Raw genomic sequence first — 16,233 nt, forward strand, 5'->3', positions numbered from 1 at the left:
GACTGGTCCATTGCAATATGTGATGATTACTTATGCTAAACAAGCTGTTCTACCTTGCATTTTGCTGTGACAGTGGGAGTACCTTTTCCAGACCTGAAGAAGTGCTCTGTGTGGCTTGAAAGCTTGTCTTTCTCACCAATACAAGTTGGTCCAAAGACTGTGTTACCTCATTCACCTTGTCTCTCTAATATCTTGGGACCGACATGGCTACAACTACAATTCATATATTTTAATTTATTGTCGGTCTTGTGGACTTTGTTACTTTTATTACTATTGTGTAAGTTATGATTGGTCACTTCATGTCATGTGGTATTTCTGCTTCCATCTGAAAATGGAATTCAGCTAGTCTTGAAATTTTGGATTCTGATATGTTTATGAACACAAAAATTTCTGTTTCTACAAATGTAAGTGAACAAAAAATATGATTGATTGAATATTGCAATCTGAACTTTATCCAGATTGTGAGAATTTTTAGCATTTTTTATCCATATTTGCTGTAAATTTGTTTGAATTTTTTTTCTTTGAAGTATAAAGTATAGGATTGCTAGAGAATTTTAGTAAAGAAATACAGTTCTATCTCAGGTCCCAACAGGAGGGAATGTGAAATTTTAAAAATAAAATGCACTTTATGTTTGCACAGTTAAAATTATGTTTAATATTAAGAGGAATAGAAACTACTCTACAGGTTCCCAATATAAAACATTTGTTTTTTCACAGAAAACATAGGAATGGAAATGCTAGTTTAGGATCTCCTTTCTCTCCACTCATCAACATACCCCAGAATGTCCATGATACAAAATCTAGTCTTTCAGATTGTATTGCTGAGCAAAATACAATTTTCAGTCAAACCAGTTACTTGTACTGCACACTGGCATAAAAATAGAACCACATACATATTACCAACAGCCCAGTCTGAGCTCTACATTTTGTTTAACTGTAAGTTATTCAAGCTACATTTGAGCAACTGTAATGAGAATAAAGTGTTTGCACAAACCATCAAATTCTGCCATTGCACTTTCTTCTTGGAGATATCTGTCTGTTATCTCAAGTGACATTTTGAACTTTAAGTTAGTTTCACTAAAAGAAAAAAAAATGATGTTACTAAAATCTGGAAAAAGGAGGAAAATTTGAAGTAACACAAACACACACACATACATATGTAGCTATTATCTGTGCACACCCACTTTGAGAAAATGGTAAAATAGCACATTTGCAAACATTACATGAGTGCATTTGAAATTCCCACGAATTGCACAAGTAATTCTAACAAGAAAGCTTGCTCATTTCTGTCCATAATGGAACTACTGATTGACTTACGTTCACTGTAAATAAGGAAATGTGAGCCAAGAACCTCGCAGTGCCAACTGGCAAGGGGGTGCAGAACGATTATAGGACTCTTCCGAGTCTGATATGTACTTTCTAGTTCACCAAAGAATGTCACTCGAGGTCTCAAATGAAAGCTGGTGTTGCTCTGGTCACAATAGCATTGTGAAATGTATGTACAGGTACTATGTAAGGAGTGAGTATATACTCAAAATATATTCTTAAAATCTGTATCAAGGTGCTGGTCATCAGCAAAGGTGAAAAATAGGTTTTCTGTCAGACATTAGATGTTTATCTGTAGGTTTATAAATAAATTGAGAATGGTCTTGTTCACAAAGGGTCTCCTATGATTACTCTGAATGGAATGCAAAGGAAGGATCATGAGGACTTCAGAAAGAAACTAACAGGAAGAGAAAAGCAGCAGGTAGGAGGAAATCCTATCTGGAGGTGTACATCAAAGGTTTGCTTGAGTGTACCTGGGGGAACAGGGGAGTTCCCTGGGTACCGTTCACTGAGGAAGTAAAAGGACAGTGATTTTGTTTCATGAAAGAGGGGTCTCAACAAGGCTTAGCTGAAAACACTGGGTGAGATAAACTTATTTGGACAAGAAAGTAAATTGTTAGTTAAGTTTAGTCTCTACAAAGCACATTAAGATTTTTTTATATGTACCCATTTGTTTCCAGTATTCTTACCCACTATCACTTCAATCTTTATTAAATAACAGATATATTCATTTGGAAAACAAGAATAAATGTAAGTGCTGTGGTTTGGAGCAAAGTGCTGGTCCCAAGCTGAATCTGACAAGCTAGTGTATAGTGTTTCCTTGGAAATAGCAGGCCTGGTAATCCTGTGAGTGTTTAGTGGATAAGGGGCTGGGGATGCTGCAGGCAAAGCTCCGTGTATTCCGGGCTGGTGGGTGCCTGTCATTACCCAGGCAGAAAAAGCAAGATTTGCTGCTGCCAGGGGCTGCTGGTTCCAGGGAGCTGATCCACGGCAGGCGCAGACAAAACTGCTTCATGATAAAGGCATGTAATGGTCACATGCCTCACAACCCTGGGTACCCCGGGGCAGCAACACAGTAAAAATAACCCAGTTATACACTACTTGTAGAAAAATAGACCCAAAGTGGGAAAGCTTTGACAAAATCTTCAACTCTTATTTACATTTCTCAATGGAATAATTTAAAGACAGAACAAACACCTCAGAGTTCAAACAAGGAGAGTCTCAAATGGTGCAATATTCACTTCAGCCACAACGAACACCAGGATGTGCCTTGTTGCTTTGTGATTTCTCACCTCAGAGGCACTGTCAGCACAAAGTGCTGTTTCCAAATAAGTGGATTAGGTTACATCTGTGCATGTACTATTATGTCTTGATATTACAAAATAAAATTCAGAAAAATTGGTTTTAGTTTATTATAACCCTGTATTAATAGTATTTCATCGCCAAAAGGAAAAAAGTGGAAAGGCACTGTGTAAAAAAAGCTTTTTACACATTGTTTCTTCCCCTACCTCATTCATTTTACAAGGGTTCAAGAGATTATCTTTAGACTCATATTAAAAGCAGCAACTAGTGATTTGTAAATTTCCGTTTTTAGAGGTTCCCTGAATGTCTCTTTTTCCAGTACATTTCACAAGATCAGTGCAGCTGTAATTTTCCACAGTGTTTGCCTATGGCTGCTCATCTTTTAACTGCTGTTGTTGGGGGTCGGGTGGGGGATGGGATGGGATGTTAATACGATGCCAAATGGTAAAGTTAGTGGGATGGACATAAATGCTTAAAGCCACTGCTTTCCTGATGCAGTGGTTAAGCTTGAGAAAGCTGTTGTAAATAAAGCAGAACCTAAAATTAAACAACTGACAAAATTAAGAGCTCTAGTGAAAAAGAGCAAAACACACACTGACTGCAATGTCTTGTAATCCAAACGGACTCTATACATGATTTTATAGAGTTGTAATGTAGGGAATAAACATGTGGCCCTCAAGATCAATAGAAATTGTGTGGCTAAATCACTGCCAGATGAAAAAATTTACTCCAGCATATCACACGAGAGATCCATATTATGCAGAGTCCAGGTCACCTGCACTTCATAAAAGCCATTCATTTTAGAGAGAGTACAAATTAAAATATTTATGAAACAACAACAAATTACTTTAAAATTTGCCAGGTCTAATCACCAGGGTACCCTTCCCCTGAAAGTAGTGAATTTAAAGAATTTCACTACTTTGGAATAATATCTCTGCAACACACACTTCTGCCCTTTCACCATTAAACCAAAAATGACATGTAAGAAATCCCGTAAAAAGAGCCTTACCCATCTAGTTCAGCTGTCTCTACATAACAAAGGCTGTTAGGTTCCGAGCTGGACAGCAGCAGAATATCAGCCTAGTCAAAACAGTACAGTAAATAAATGAAAGCCAAACAACATTGCACCAGAGACAAACTCCATACAAATAAAGAATTTATTAAAAAAAAAAAAATGAGGCCATTCACTTACAGGAACAAAAGCATTTTTCTTCAGACGAATGACATCTCCAACTTGAATATCTTTCCATTTTGCAGTTTTGAACCTAAGTGTCAAATATTTTTTAAGATTAGTAGGATTCATTTTGGATAGGATAGACATAAATTATACATCATCTTGAAGCGTATGGCATCTTCCCTAGCAGACTTCCTCACTGTCAGAGTAGAAGAGCCTTATATCTCAGGAGAGAAACATTCCTTATTCAATCAGTTCCTGATGACTGAAATTCTTAAGAACTGCAATGCAGGCAAGCTTCATCATTTAACACACATGAATATTTCCGCCTCTTTCCCCAAAACTCACGCTTGACACAGACTCAGTGCTGGGGTTTTTTTGTTTTTATGAGACTGTTCTTTCAAACTACAAGGGATTGGATGTAGACAATTAACTTTAATTGTTAATAGGAGTTACACATACAAGTGGATAAACAGTGGAGAACTGCAATCTAAATGTACAATATAATCTACAATTGAAGTTCTGCAGAAGTAATCAGTAACTAGTAAAAACATTACTTTCAAAGTTAAAGCAAAACTTTACAATACCTTCCATCCCTCATAACATCACATGTCCGATTATTAATTTCGTTATCCATTCTATGGCGAGCCTTAAGGGGACAGGAAAAAGGAGTATGTTTACTCTTACATATTTAAATAATTTATCAATTTTAACATTAAGAAAACATTTCTTACGATGTCATCCACTAGGTCTTTGATTGCAGTTATCCCAAGCACCAAGAGCAAAGGCAGTAGTGTTGTATACCACGATAAAGTCGTTATCTGAGGAATTGTCTGTGAATGTGAACAAAGATCAGTGAACAACTTGGTGAGTCACTTTAGTGGCAAAAGGGTCCAACAGATCATCTAGTCTGACCTCCTGTACATCACAGACCTCCAGCACCACCCAGCACCTACACACTAAACCCAACAACAGAAATTAGACCGAAGCATTACAGCCCACTGGAAACTACACTATTATGTGCCACAGGCAGAGAATATGAGGGACTGAGACACCCCTGCCTCTGTCCCCTGAAATGGCATGGAAATGATTATGTGAGTCAGATAATCCTGGCAAGTGACCTGCACCCACATGCTGCAGAGGAAGGAGAAGAGCACCCAAAGTCATGGCCAATCTAACCTAGGGAAGAATTCCTTCCCAGCTCCACATATGGTTACCCGTTAGACTCTGAGCATGTGAGCAAGATCCACCAGCCAGCCAAGCACCTGAGAGAGAGAGAATGCTCGGGGCCATCTCAGAGCCCTGGCCCACTGCGCCCAGTGTCCCATCTCCAGCTTCAGATGAAGGAGACCAAAAAGCCTCAGAATACAATCTGGGGAAAGAGATCCCTTCCTGACCCCTGCATGTGGCCAGCTGAAGCCCTGAAGCAAGAGCTTTTAGGAATATGAGACAAACCAGAAATGAGCTCGAGGGATGTTGATCCCTTCCCTCTATATCACATGCAACCCTATCATACAATGTGCCCAGATCTCTTAAAACCAATTAAGTTGTTTGCAACCACAACTCCTACTTGAAGGCTGTTCCAGAACATTATCCCATGTGATGGTTAGAAACCTTTTTCTAATTTCCATCCTGAACTGGTTCATGGCCAGTTTACACCCATTTGCTTTTGTGCCAACACCTTGCCCTTTAGTTTAAATAGTTCTTCACTCTTCCTGGTGTTTACCCCCCAATGTCTTTACAGAGCAATCATATACATTTTCTCACCCTTCTTTTTTTCCTAGACTACACAAGCCAAGCTCTTCCAGTCTCATCTCATAAGAGAAGCTCTCAATTCCCCATGATCATCCAAATAGCTCTTCTTTGCCCGTTTCAGTTTAAATTAATCTTTCTTGAACATGAGAGACCAGAATTGTACACGGTGTTCCAAGTAAGGTCTTACCAGTGCCTTGTACAACGAATTAATACTTTTCTATTTCTACTGGAAATGCCTCACCTAATACATCCTAGGATTGTATGTGCCTTTTTCATAGCCACATCACACTGGTGGCTCATAGTCATCCTGTGACTGACCAACACACCTAGGTCTCTCTCTCCCTTTGTCACTTCCAAATGATGAGTCTCCAGCTTGCAGCAGAAATACTTACTAGACCTTGCCCTTTGAATTATTGAATTTCATCCACTCCAGTCTTCAAGGTCACCCAGATCTTCCTATATAATATTCTGATCCTCCTGTGTATTGGTGATGCCTCCCACCTTTGTATCAGCAAACTTCATTAGCACCCTCCTATTTTTTGTGACAAGGTCATTAACAAAAGTATATCCTAAAATTGGTCCCAAGACAGATCTCTGAGGAATTCTACTAGTAACCTTCCTCCAATCTGATAGTTCACCTTTCAGCACAACCTGTTACCTTCTCCACCTTACAACTCTTGTGCTAATCCCCATCTTCTCACATTTAACTAACGATTTCCCACGTGATACCATGCCATATGCTTTTACTGAAGTCCAAGGATATTAGAGCTACTGCACTTCCCTTATCTTAAAAGAAAAAAAGGGAGGAAAAAAGGAAAAGTTTTTTCTTCAGAAAAGGTTATTCTGGAACGATCTACTTTTGGTAAACACACATTGCATTACATCCCCTTTATTATTTACTTCTATGAATTTAAATTATTTTTTCCTTCACCATTTGTTCTAAAGCCTTGCATACTACGGAGATCAGATTAACAGGTCTGTAATTGCCCTGATCACTTCCCCCCCCCCCATTTCTTAAATACAGGGATGATATTAGCATTCTCCAGTCATATGGTACAACCCCCATAAAGGACAGATTTATTAAAAATTCTCAGAACTGGCAGTCTCATATGCCAGTTCTGGAAGAGGAAGTTACTTACCTATAACTCAAGTTCTTTAAGATGTGTGGTCCCTATCTGTGTTCCACGGAGGGCTTATGCATGTGCACCATGCATCCAGAGATGGAGAATTTAAAAGTAGCATCCATGGCTCCGCACATTCTCCCTGACTCACTTCACAGCTTTGTCCAAGGTGATAAAGGGCGGGGTGGACCAACTGTGTCTCCAGTTCCTTCTCCACTGCAAATCAACAGATCTGCAGCAGAAGGGAAGGAGGGTGGGGAGCAGAATACAGATAGGGACCACACATCTCAAAGAACCTCCAGTTACAGGTAAGTAACCTCCTCCTCTTCTTCAAGTGATGATCCCTATTGTATTCCACTGAGGGTGACTAGCGAGCAGTCCCTAAATTGGAGGAGGGTACAAGGATGCAGATGGGATAGATGAGTGGAGGACAGCTGCAACAGAGAAGGCATCCATCACTGGGTCCTGCATTAAGGCATAATGCTCAGCAAAGGTGAGAACTGAACTCCACCTGGCCACTTTACAGATATACCGAAGCAACACATCATGGAGGGAGGCCTGGGTTCTCGTTGAAGGGGCCCACACCCTTGAGGGTGGCTGGAGGCCAGATAATTGATAGGAGAGTGTAATGCAGCTCAAAATCCACTTAGAGATTCGTTGTGTGAAGATTGCCTGCCCCTTAACTCTTTCAGCTATTGCAACAAACAGCTGGGGGATTTCCTGATCGGTTTCATCCTTTTCAGGTAGAAGGCCAATGCCCAATGGACATCGAGGGAGCAGAGTCGCTGTTCCTCTTCCAAGGCTTGTAGCTTCATGAAGAAAACAAGTAAGTGAATGGATTGATTAACGTGAAATTGGGGGATGACCTTTGGCAAAAATTTGAGATGCAGACACAGGGATACTTTATCTTTATGGAAAGTCATGAAAGGAGGGCCCGGTATCATGGGGCCAAATTCACCAACCCTCACTGATGTGACACTAACCAGGAAGGCACATTTCATGGAAAGAAGGGACATTGAACACTATCACAGCAGTTTAAAGGGTAGTTTCACTAGCACAGATAGGACCAAGTTAAGATCCCATTGAGGAGCGATGGGTTGTACAGGTAGGAAGGTTCTAATGAGGCCCTTCCAAAAACCGAACAGTAAACAGGTAGGTAAAGATGGAAGGTCATTCCACAGCATGGGGAGGGGGTGCTAATTGCTGCTTGGTGGACTTTGAGGAAGCTGTGGGCAAGACACAATGCCTTCAAGGACAGTAGGTAGTCAAGGAGGAGGGGAATCCCCCCTGCTTCTGGGAAAGTCCTTTGTGTTCCATCCAGGAAGCAAACCGTGTCCACTTGGCTCAGTAACCACGTTTCATGGCGTCCTTCCTGCTGCTAGAAAGGATGTTTTGCACGTCTGGTGAACATGGCCACTCTAGAGAAAATGCCTATCCAAAGACCAGGCTTTGAGATGGAGCACCTTTGAATTTGAATTAGGATGGCTGATGCGGCCATTGTGCTGCATCAGGAGATCAGGGACAGCAGGGAGGAAAACTGGGGGATGGGCAGACATATGAAGGCTGGGAAAACAAAACTGTCTTGGCTAGTAAAAGGCCATCAGGATGACTGTCACTTTGTCCTGTCTGATCTTGTGAAGCATCTGTGATAAGAGCGGGAAAGGAGAGAAGGCATAATTGAATTGGTCTGATCAGGGGAGGAAGAGGGCATCGCCTGAAGAGTGATGTCCCAGACCCCCTCTGGAGCAAGATGCACAGTGTTTTCTGTTCATTGAGGACATGAAAAGGTCTCTGGTCAGAGTTCCCCATTTGTTGAAGCTGTCCCATGGTACGGTGTCATGAAGTTCCCACTCGTGGTCAACCACAAACTGTCTGCTGAGCAAGTTCGCAATCACATTCAGTGCCCTGGTAGATAGGCTCCAGATAAGGTGATCTGTGCACCAGTTCCAAACGGTGACTGCTTCTAAGCACAGAGCCACCAACCTGGCGCATCCATTTGTTGATGTAGCACAGTGTCATGGTATTGTCAGACATCATGAAAATATGATGGGAACAGATGAGCGGGAGAAAGGCCTGGCATGCCTTTGTTACAGCTTAGAACTCCAGAATGTTGATGTGAATTCTGGAAACCCAAGAGGTCCATGTTCCCTGTGTGCCATATGTATTCCCCAGCCTAGAAGGGAGGTATCATTGATAATCATCCTGTCCAGGAATGGGGGTAGGAAAGAAACCCCTATGCAGACCTGACATGGTTCCCTCCATTAGTGGAGGGAGGAGATTACCTTGGGGGAAACTGTTTGCCTGAGATCCATGGTGCGATGAGCAGGCAAGTAAACTTTCTGGAGCCACATCTGGAGGCAGCCAGTAAAGTTGAGCAAAGGCGGCGATGTATGTGCACAAGACCACGTGACCCCGGATGGAGAGGCAAGTCCTGGCTGTGACTGAAGGATTGTTGACTACATGAGTTATGAGCTCTTGCAGAGTTTGGCACCTGTCACGTGGTAGGTAGGCTCGAGCCATAACTGAGTTGATGGTGGCCCCTATGAAGTCTAGGCATTGTGTAGGGTTTCAAGTTGACTTTTCGATATGGATACTGACCCTCAGGGAAGAAGGAAGGCCCAACAACAGAGGCTGAGGCCTGAGCTTCTCATCTGGACTGTGCTGCCAGGAGCCAGTCATCGAGATACTGGCATTCTAGGAGCTCTTAATAGCTGATGTGGGCTGCTACCATGGAGAAAACCTTGGTGAAAACTCTGGGAGCTGTGGAGAGTCCAAACGGAAGAACTCTGTATTGGAAATGTTGTGAGTGGACCATAAACCTCAGAAACCATCTGTGGGATGGATGAATGTCTACATGTAAGTAGGCTTCCTGCATATTGAGAGCTGTAAATTACATGCCTTTTTCCAATGAGGGGATGATCGCTGCTAGTGTGACCATACAAAACTTTGGCTTTCAGATGAACTGATTGAGGAGATGAAGGTCCAGGATAGGCCTGACCCACCCTTTTTCTTTGGTATCAGGAAGTAAGTGGAATAGAAGCCCGTTCCTTGATATTCAGTAGAGACACATGCTGTTGCTGCTCTCTGTAGTAAGGAGTGCACCTTTTGGGTGAGGATGCTGTCATAAGGAGGGATCAGAGGCGGGGAGGCTGTGGATGAGGTAGCACAATGAACTCAATCACATAGCCATGTTAGAGGACACTTAGCACCCATCTGTCCATTGTTATTGCACTCCAATGTGTAAAAAAGAAGCGCTAGATGACCCATGAAAGCAGTGACAGGGATTTGAAAAGCATCAGGCAATGTGGTCGGCAGCTCTCTAGTGGTCTTCAGAAATCATTCTTCTCTGATGATTGCCTCTGGAAGGTGAAAGACTGTGAAGGTGGTCCCAGAGGGCACAATCTGTGAGTTTTCTAACATTTTCTCAGTGGTTCATAGGGTCTCTGGAGAAAGAACTGGGTGGTCCTGTAACATTGTGTAGGGGCAGGTGGGCAGTGGAATTGATGCTTTGGTGCAGATGCGTAGTTGCCCAAGGAACGCAGAGTAGCTCTGGAATCCTTGAGAGTGTGCAGGGAATCATTGGTTTTTTGGTTAAAAAGATGGGATTCATTGAAAAGGAGGTCTTTGATGGCATTTTGTACCTCCCTGGGGAAACCAGAGGAGCAGAGCCACAATTCCTTGCACATAACTATACCTGTGACCATGGGCCTCGAGTAGATATCTGCTGCATTCATTGCTAACTGAAGAGTTGTCCTTGCCACCAGTTTACATTCTTCTAGGATAGCCTTAAAAGAGGCCCAGTCTTGCTGTGGTATCTTTTCAGCAAATTCATCCAGTTTACACGTAGTTCAGGAAATCGTACTTGGTGAGCAATACCTAGTAGTTCCTGAACTGAAGGCCCTCTGACAAAAAGACCTTCTGGCCCAACAGGTCCAATCTCTTTCCCACCTTATCGGACAGACTGAAGCGTGGGAGATGTTGCCTGGAATGCTTCGTTACCACCTGGACCATGAGAATTGGGAGATGGGAGGGTGAGAACAGAAACTCAGGCCCTTTAGCAGGCACATAATGCTTCTCAGTTCCCTTTGGGGGTAGGTGTACACCTGGTCAGAATGTGCTAAAATGTCCCAGCTGGCTCAAGTATAGCTTCATTGATAGGCAATGCAACTCTACCCTTCGGGAAGAAAAGTGCCCATAAGACGAGACCTTTCCACTGTGGAGAAGTCCACTGCTCCAGTGCCAGTACAGAGAGGGTGCCCTTAACTCTTGGGAGATTGGGCAGAGCACCAGGTGGTGCAGATCTGATGCCGACGAGTGAAGGATGTCCAAGAGCTGACATTGGGTATCCTACACCTTCTCCAGAGGGATGTAAAGCTCCCCTGCCATCCTCCATAGGAGATCCTGAAACTGGTGGAAGTTATCTGGGGGTGAAGGGGATGCTCAAACCACTGCCACATCCAGAGAGGAAGACAGAAATCTTTCCTGTCCATCGGTACTATCAGAACTGGGCTGAGTGACTCTTCCTCCATCACCAGTGTCGAGTATCTGCTGGAAGGTGCATGAAATGGGAAAATTGGTGAAGTCTCCCTTGCTGACTATTTGGCTCTTAAAGAGGGTAAAGGGGCTAAGGTTCCCAACTGGGCCAGCATGATGGATCCAGTGGGTGTTGTGGTGGACCCCACGGTGTGGGAAACCAATGGCTCTGTGGCGGCTGCAGCGGAAGATACTGCCATGGTATAGATGGCTTCCTGTATTAGTCCTCATGGTGGTATGGTATGGACTGACCCTGCCCATTATCCGACTCATCTGAAGATAAGAATTAGGAGACGTTTTCCATAAGCGATACTGTTGGCAACAGGGGAAGTATGTAGATCGCCAGAATGGGACTTGTGTGGTGTGCCAAATGCAGCATATCCTGAAGGGGAGACACAATATCACTAGAGGTGGAGGGTGTGGACAGGTGTGGGGATGTTGGATCCCCCAGAGCAAACACATCCTGGGGTTCTGGCACTCTCCCTAATCTCCCAAAAGTGAAGGGCACCTTCTCCGTACTTGGTACTGGCATCGGAGCGGTGGACTTCCCCATTATGGAAAAGTCTCTTGTCTTATGGGGGCATGGATGCTGTTGGTGTCGGCAGTTCTGCCCCTGGTACCAGCAGCTCCATCCTCTTGTGAGGCCTTTTCTCATGGTTTATGAGGCTTGGCACGTGTTCCCTCTCTATGATGGGAGCTAGTAGATGGAATGTCCCCATTCTTGGTCTTAGAGGAAGTCTTACCACCATGCTTATGGCTATGCTCCTTTGCCTCTCAACTGCCCCCGGCACAGGATCCATAGCAGTGTTACTGCTGGTGCCAGACTTGGGGTCTATAGCCGGAGGGGCACTCCTGGCTGTCTCAGGCAGATGTACGAGGTCGGGAGTTCCCCAGCCTGGATCCGAATGAGGCCTCATGGCAACTTCCATGAGTTGCTCTGTAGACAGGGAGCCCGACCTTCTAGGGTATGGGTGAAGAAGGACTGGCAGATATTGCATCTGGATGGGGTCTTCAACAAAGTCCATTACCCGTGCACGGGTATGGGGGGAGGAGTATGGAGAAAAAATAAGCTCTCCAAACAACCTATTCTACTCTAAAACTACCACAGACTATCTAAAAGCAATAAAAACAGTAAAACTTTAAAACACTGACTATATGCAACTTTGTTTGTGAAAGTGTGTCACTCGCAAGTAGACACTGATCGTTCCGATCCAGACTATGCGGCGACGAAAAGGAACTGGAGACACAGTCCATCTGTCCTGCCCTTTGTCACCTCAGACAAAACCACGAGGTGAGTCAGGGCTCATGAGTGGACCAACCAAAATTCTCTGGCTCTGGACACCCTGTGCACATGCATAAACCCTCAGTGGACTACAATAGGGACCATCACTCAATGATGAACATAAGTTATGCAATTCCCTGATTTGAGCATATTAAGCTCTTTAAAAGGTGTGTTCTTAAATCAGGTTAGCTAATTCAGATTAAAACAGAAGTGAAGGCATGGCAACTCTTAACCTGTATTAGCAGTTCGATATAGTCTATATGGGATCCTGGGAGTGAACACTGGCTTTATGTTGCCATGCCTTCACAACTATTTTAACCCGAGTTAGCTATATGAATTAAGAATACACTTTTTTTTTTTCCCCTGGCAGTGAAGACATAACCTATGAGCTCCAGTCATGGACTAGAACCACATTGTGCTAGGTACTGTACAAACTTAAAACAAAAAGGATGGTCCATACCCCAAATTGCTTACAGTCTAAGTAACTAGTTGTATTCTAAGCAGGGTACACAAGGCAGAAATCTAAATATCAAGCTAAAATGATTAACATGCAAATAAAGTGCATTGCTCCAAGTTCGTATTAAAAGTTCGTGAATTTTAAAAGCCATTAGTCTGGAGTTGTTTATGAAGTCCACTTTAGTTTCATGATAGCAACGTCACAAAAAGCAGTCATATTCAGCTGCATTACTGAGTAACTGAACTTATATTATCTTTATCATAATTGTCTGTATTATGTAATCAATTTTTACCTGTAAAATAAGAAGAACCAGGAAATAGAAGTTGGCCACTCTTTTAAATTGTTCTAGCAAATTCAATGGTAAAAAGGTAATTGCATTGTATTTGTAGGTCTTAATTGCATTCCCCTGTTGAGAAAAAAATTTAAAACAAGTCATTCTAAATCGCAATATATCATGCATACTTTTCCAATCCAATTTGCATTTCATGTAAAATGTTTTACTTTATGGTATCCCTCTCTACAAATGGCCGTGCAAGTTAAGTGTATCATGCAAACCAGTTTAACAAGGATCACTAGTCAAGTCAACCAAAAGGACTGTTGGCTTTAGTGTTATTTCTAAGCTGCCTTTTGTTGCTTTAGCCTTCAACTGACAATGCCTTAAAAGGATTATCTGGAGCAATATGTAAAATCAAGGGATTGGAAATAGGATACTGAGTTTTTATCTCAAGGCAACTCCTTCAAACTGAACCCAGGTCAGTAGTGATAACTGAAAAGTCATTCCTGTCTGATGACTGTGCAATGGTCTAATTACAATCCTAAAAGAAGAGCAGGAAAGGACTAGAACCAGATAGATATCCTACTAGGATCTAGCAAGTCTAGATTATTTGGTCTCTTTCCATGACCACAAGAACAATGGATATCCTTGTCGGTACTTTTAACTGAGGCCAGATGTACACGTGAAAAATGTGCCAGCTGTACTAGTAAAAGCACAGGTTTTTATACTGGAATACCTAGAACAACAAAGCTTTCCTAATGTTAATGCAATAAAATTACATGTTTGCCAATATAGTTTGTTCCAATCCCAGCCCCATCCTCCCCCTCCAAAAAATTATAAAAGCAGTTTTGATAAAGTGTTCCAAGCGTAAACATAATGTTCCTCCTGCGAAGAAATCTACATCAATCCTAATATATAAAGCACAGTTTCGCCCACTATAACAGCATCTACACTAGGGCTTTTACTAGCACAGGTATATCGGGTCAGGAATCACATCGCTTCAAAACCTTGATCAATGTAGCTGTGTCGGCAAAAATTTATAGTTTAGACCTGGCCTGAGAAGCTACAGCTGAATGGAAACTGACTCTGAATTACTTACTCAGCCACAAAGACTGTCCCTTCTGAGCAGGACTGAGTTACATAGCGCAAAGCAGGATGGGGAAGCTTGTACTGCCAATGTCAATATTACCCATGTTCCGAGAATAGGGAACTGTACTGATTACAAACCCAACACTTGTAACAAATACTCATCTTTAACTTGAAATGTAACTAAAATGATTAACTAGACTCTACTATGTTATGATCAAAAGAGTGATAATGAAGAATGGCACCTTTTACTCAACACATCTGTCTTCTGGGTATTCAAATTACAGCTGACTGCTTTTACAGCTGACTGCCTTTTACGTGGCACATGATGGGATATATCACATTAGTAGATGTGCAGGTGAATGAGCCCTAGATGGTGTGGCTGGTGTGGTTGGGACCCATCAGGGGCTCCTTCACCTGCACATCTACTAATGTGATATATGCCATGTGCCAGCAATGCCCCTCGGCCGCGTACATTGGCCAAACTGGACAGTCTCTACATAAAAGGATAAATGGACACAAATCAGACATCAGGAATGGTAACATACAAAAGCCAGTAGGAGAACATTTCAATCTCCCTGGGCATTCAACAGATTTAAAAGTAGCCATTCTTCAACAAAAAACCTTCAAAAACATATTCAAAGAGAAACTGCAGACCTACAATTCATTTGAAAACTTAACACCATCAATTTGGGCTTGAATAGGGACTGGAAGTGGCTGGCTCACTACAAAAGCAATGTTCCCTCTTTTGATATTGACACCTCCTCATCAATTATCGGGAGTGGACCACATCCACTCTGACTGAATTGGCCTTCAGCATTGTTTCTCCACTTGTAAGGTAACGCCCTTCTCTTCATGTGCCAATATATATTTATGCCTGTATCTGTAATTTTCACTCCATGCATCTGAACAAGTGTGTTTTTTAACCCACAAAAGCTTATGCACAAATAAATCTGTTAGTCTTTAATGTGCCACCGGACTCCTCGTTGTTTTTGTAGAATAGGTAAGAAAGGTTCCAGTTGCAGAATCTTTATTACTGATGTTCATGCATAAGACAGAAATAACCCAAACTGACTTTCAGATACTGGCAGAGCTTGCAGGGGTGGCAATTAGAAAAAACATTTTATTTGTAAAATAAACAAGTTATTGCCCTGAAAGTAATCCAGGTAGGCCAATGTGAAATTCCATGATATCACTAGTGGTCATTTAAGACCGGAACGGCACACAAGCACAACTACTTTACTGTTTATTTTAAAATAATCCTACTGTTTTTAAAAATGTTTTAAACATAATTTAAGAAAGTTATTAATACATCATAGAATCATAGAATATAAGGGTTGGAAGGGACCCCAGAAGGTCATCTAGTCCAACCCCCTGCTTGAAGCAGGACCAATTCCCAGTTAAATCATCCCAGCCAGGGCTTTGTCAAGCCTGACCTTAAAAACCTCTAAGGAAGGAGATTCTACCACCTCCCTAGGTAACGCATTCCAGTGTTTCACCACCCTCTTAGTGAAAAAGTTTTTCCTAATATCCAATCTAAACCTCCCCCACTGCAGCTTGAGACCATTACTCCTCGTTCTGTCATCTGATACCATTGAGAACAGTCTAGAGCCATCCTCTTTGGAACCCCCTTTCAGGTAGTTGAAAGCAGCTATCAAATCCCCCCTCATTCTTCTCTTCTGCAGGCTAAACAATCCCAGCTCCCTCAGCCTCTCCTCATAACTCATGTGTTCCAGACCCCTAATCATTTTTGTTGCCCTTCGCTGGACTCTCTCCAATTTATCCACATCCTTCTTGTAGTGTGGGGCCCAAAACTGGACACAGTACTCCAGATGAGGCCTCACCAATGTCGAATAGAGGGAACGATCACGTCCCTCGATCTGCTCGCTATGCCCCTACTTATACATCCCAAAATGCCATTGG

General features: G+C 42.5%; 1 protein-coding gene across 1 annotated transcript in view; it reads right to left on the reverse strand.

The window, feature by feature from the left end:
• ATP8B1 (ATPase phospholipid transporting 8B1) overlaps nt 1-16,233 on the reverse strand; it is a 101,199-nt gene that overhangs the window by 58,498 nt on the left and 26,468 nt on the right. The window contains exons 4-9 of the mRNA XM_075128396.1: nt 13,243-13,356; nt 4,537-4,635; nt 4,390-4,451; nt 3,821-3,893; nt 3,638-3,708; nt 995-1,077 (exon numbers count right to left, since the gene is read on the reverse strand). Of these exons, the coding sequence (XP_074984497.1) occupies nt 995-1,077; nt 3,638-3,708; nt 3,821-3,893; nt 4,390-4,451; nt 4,537-4,635; nt 13,243-13,356 (502 nt within the window). The remainder of the gene's footprint in view (nt 1-994; nt 1,078-3,637; nt 3,709-3,820; nt 3,894-4,389; nt 4,452-4,536; nt 4,636-13,242; nt 13,357-16,233) is intronic.

The sequence above is a fragment of the Caretta caretta genome, chromosome 5 (assembly GCF_965140235.1).
Source record: "Caretta caretta isolate rCarCar2 chromosome 5, rCarCar1.hap1, whole genome shotgun sequence".
Taxonomy (NCBI): Eukaryota; Metazoa; Chordata; order Testudines; family Cheloniidae; genus Caretta; species Caretta caretta.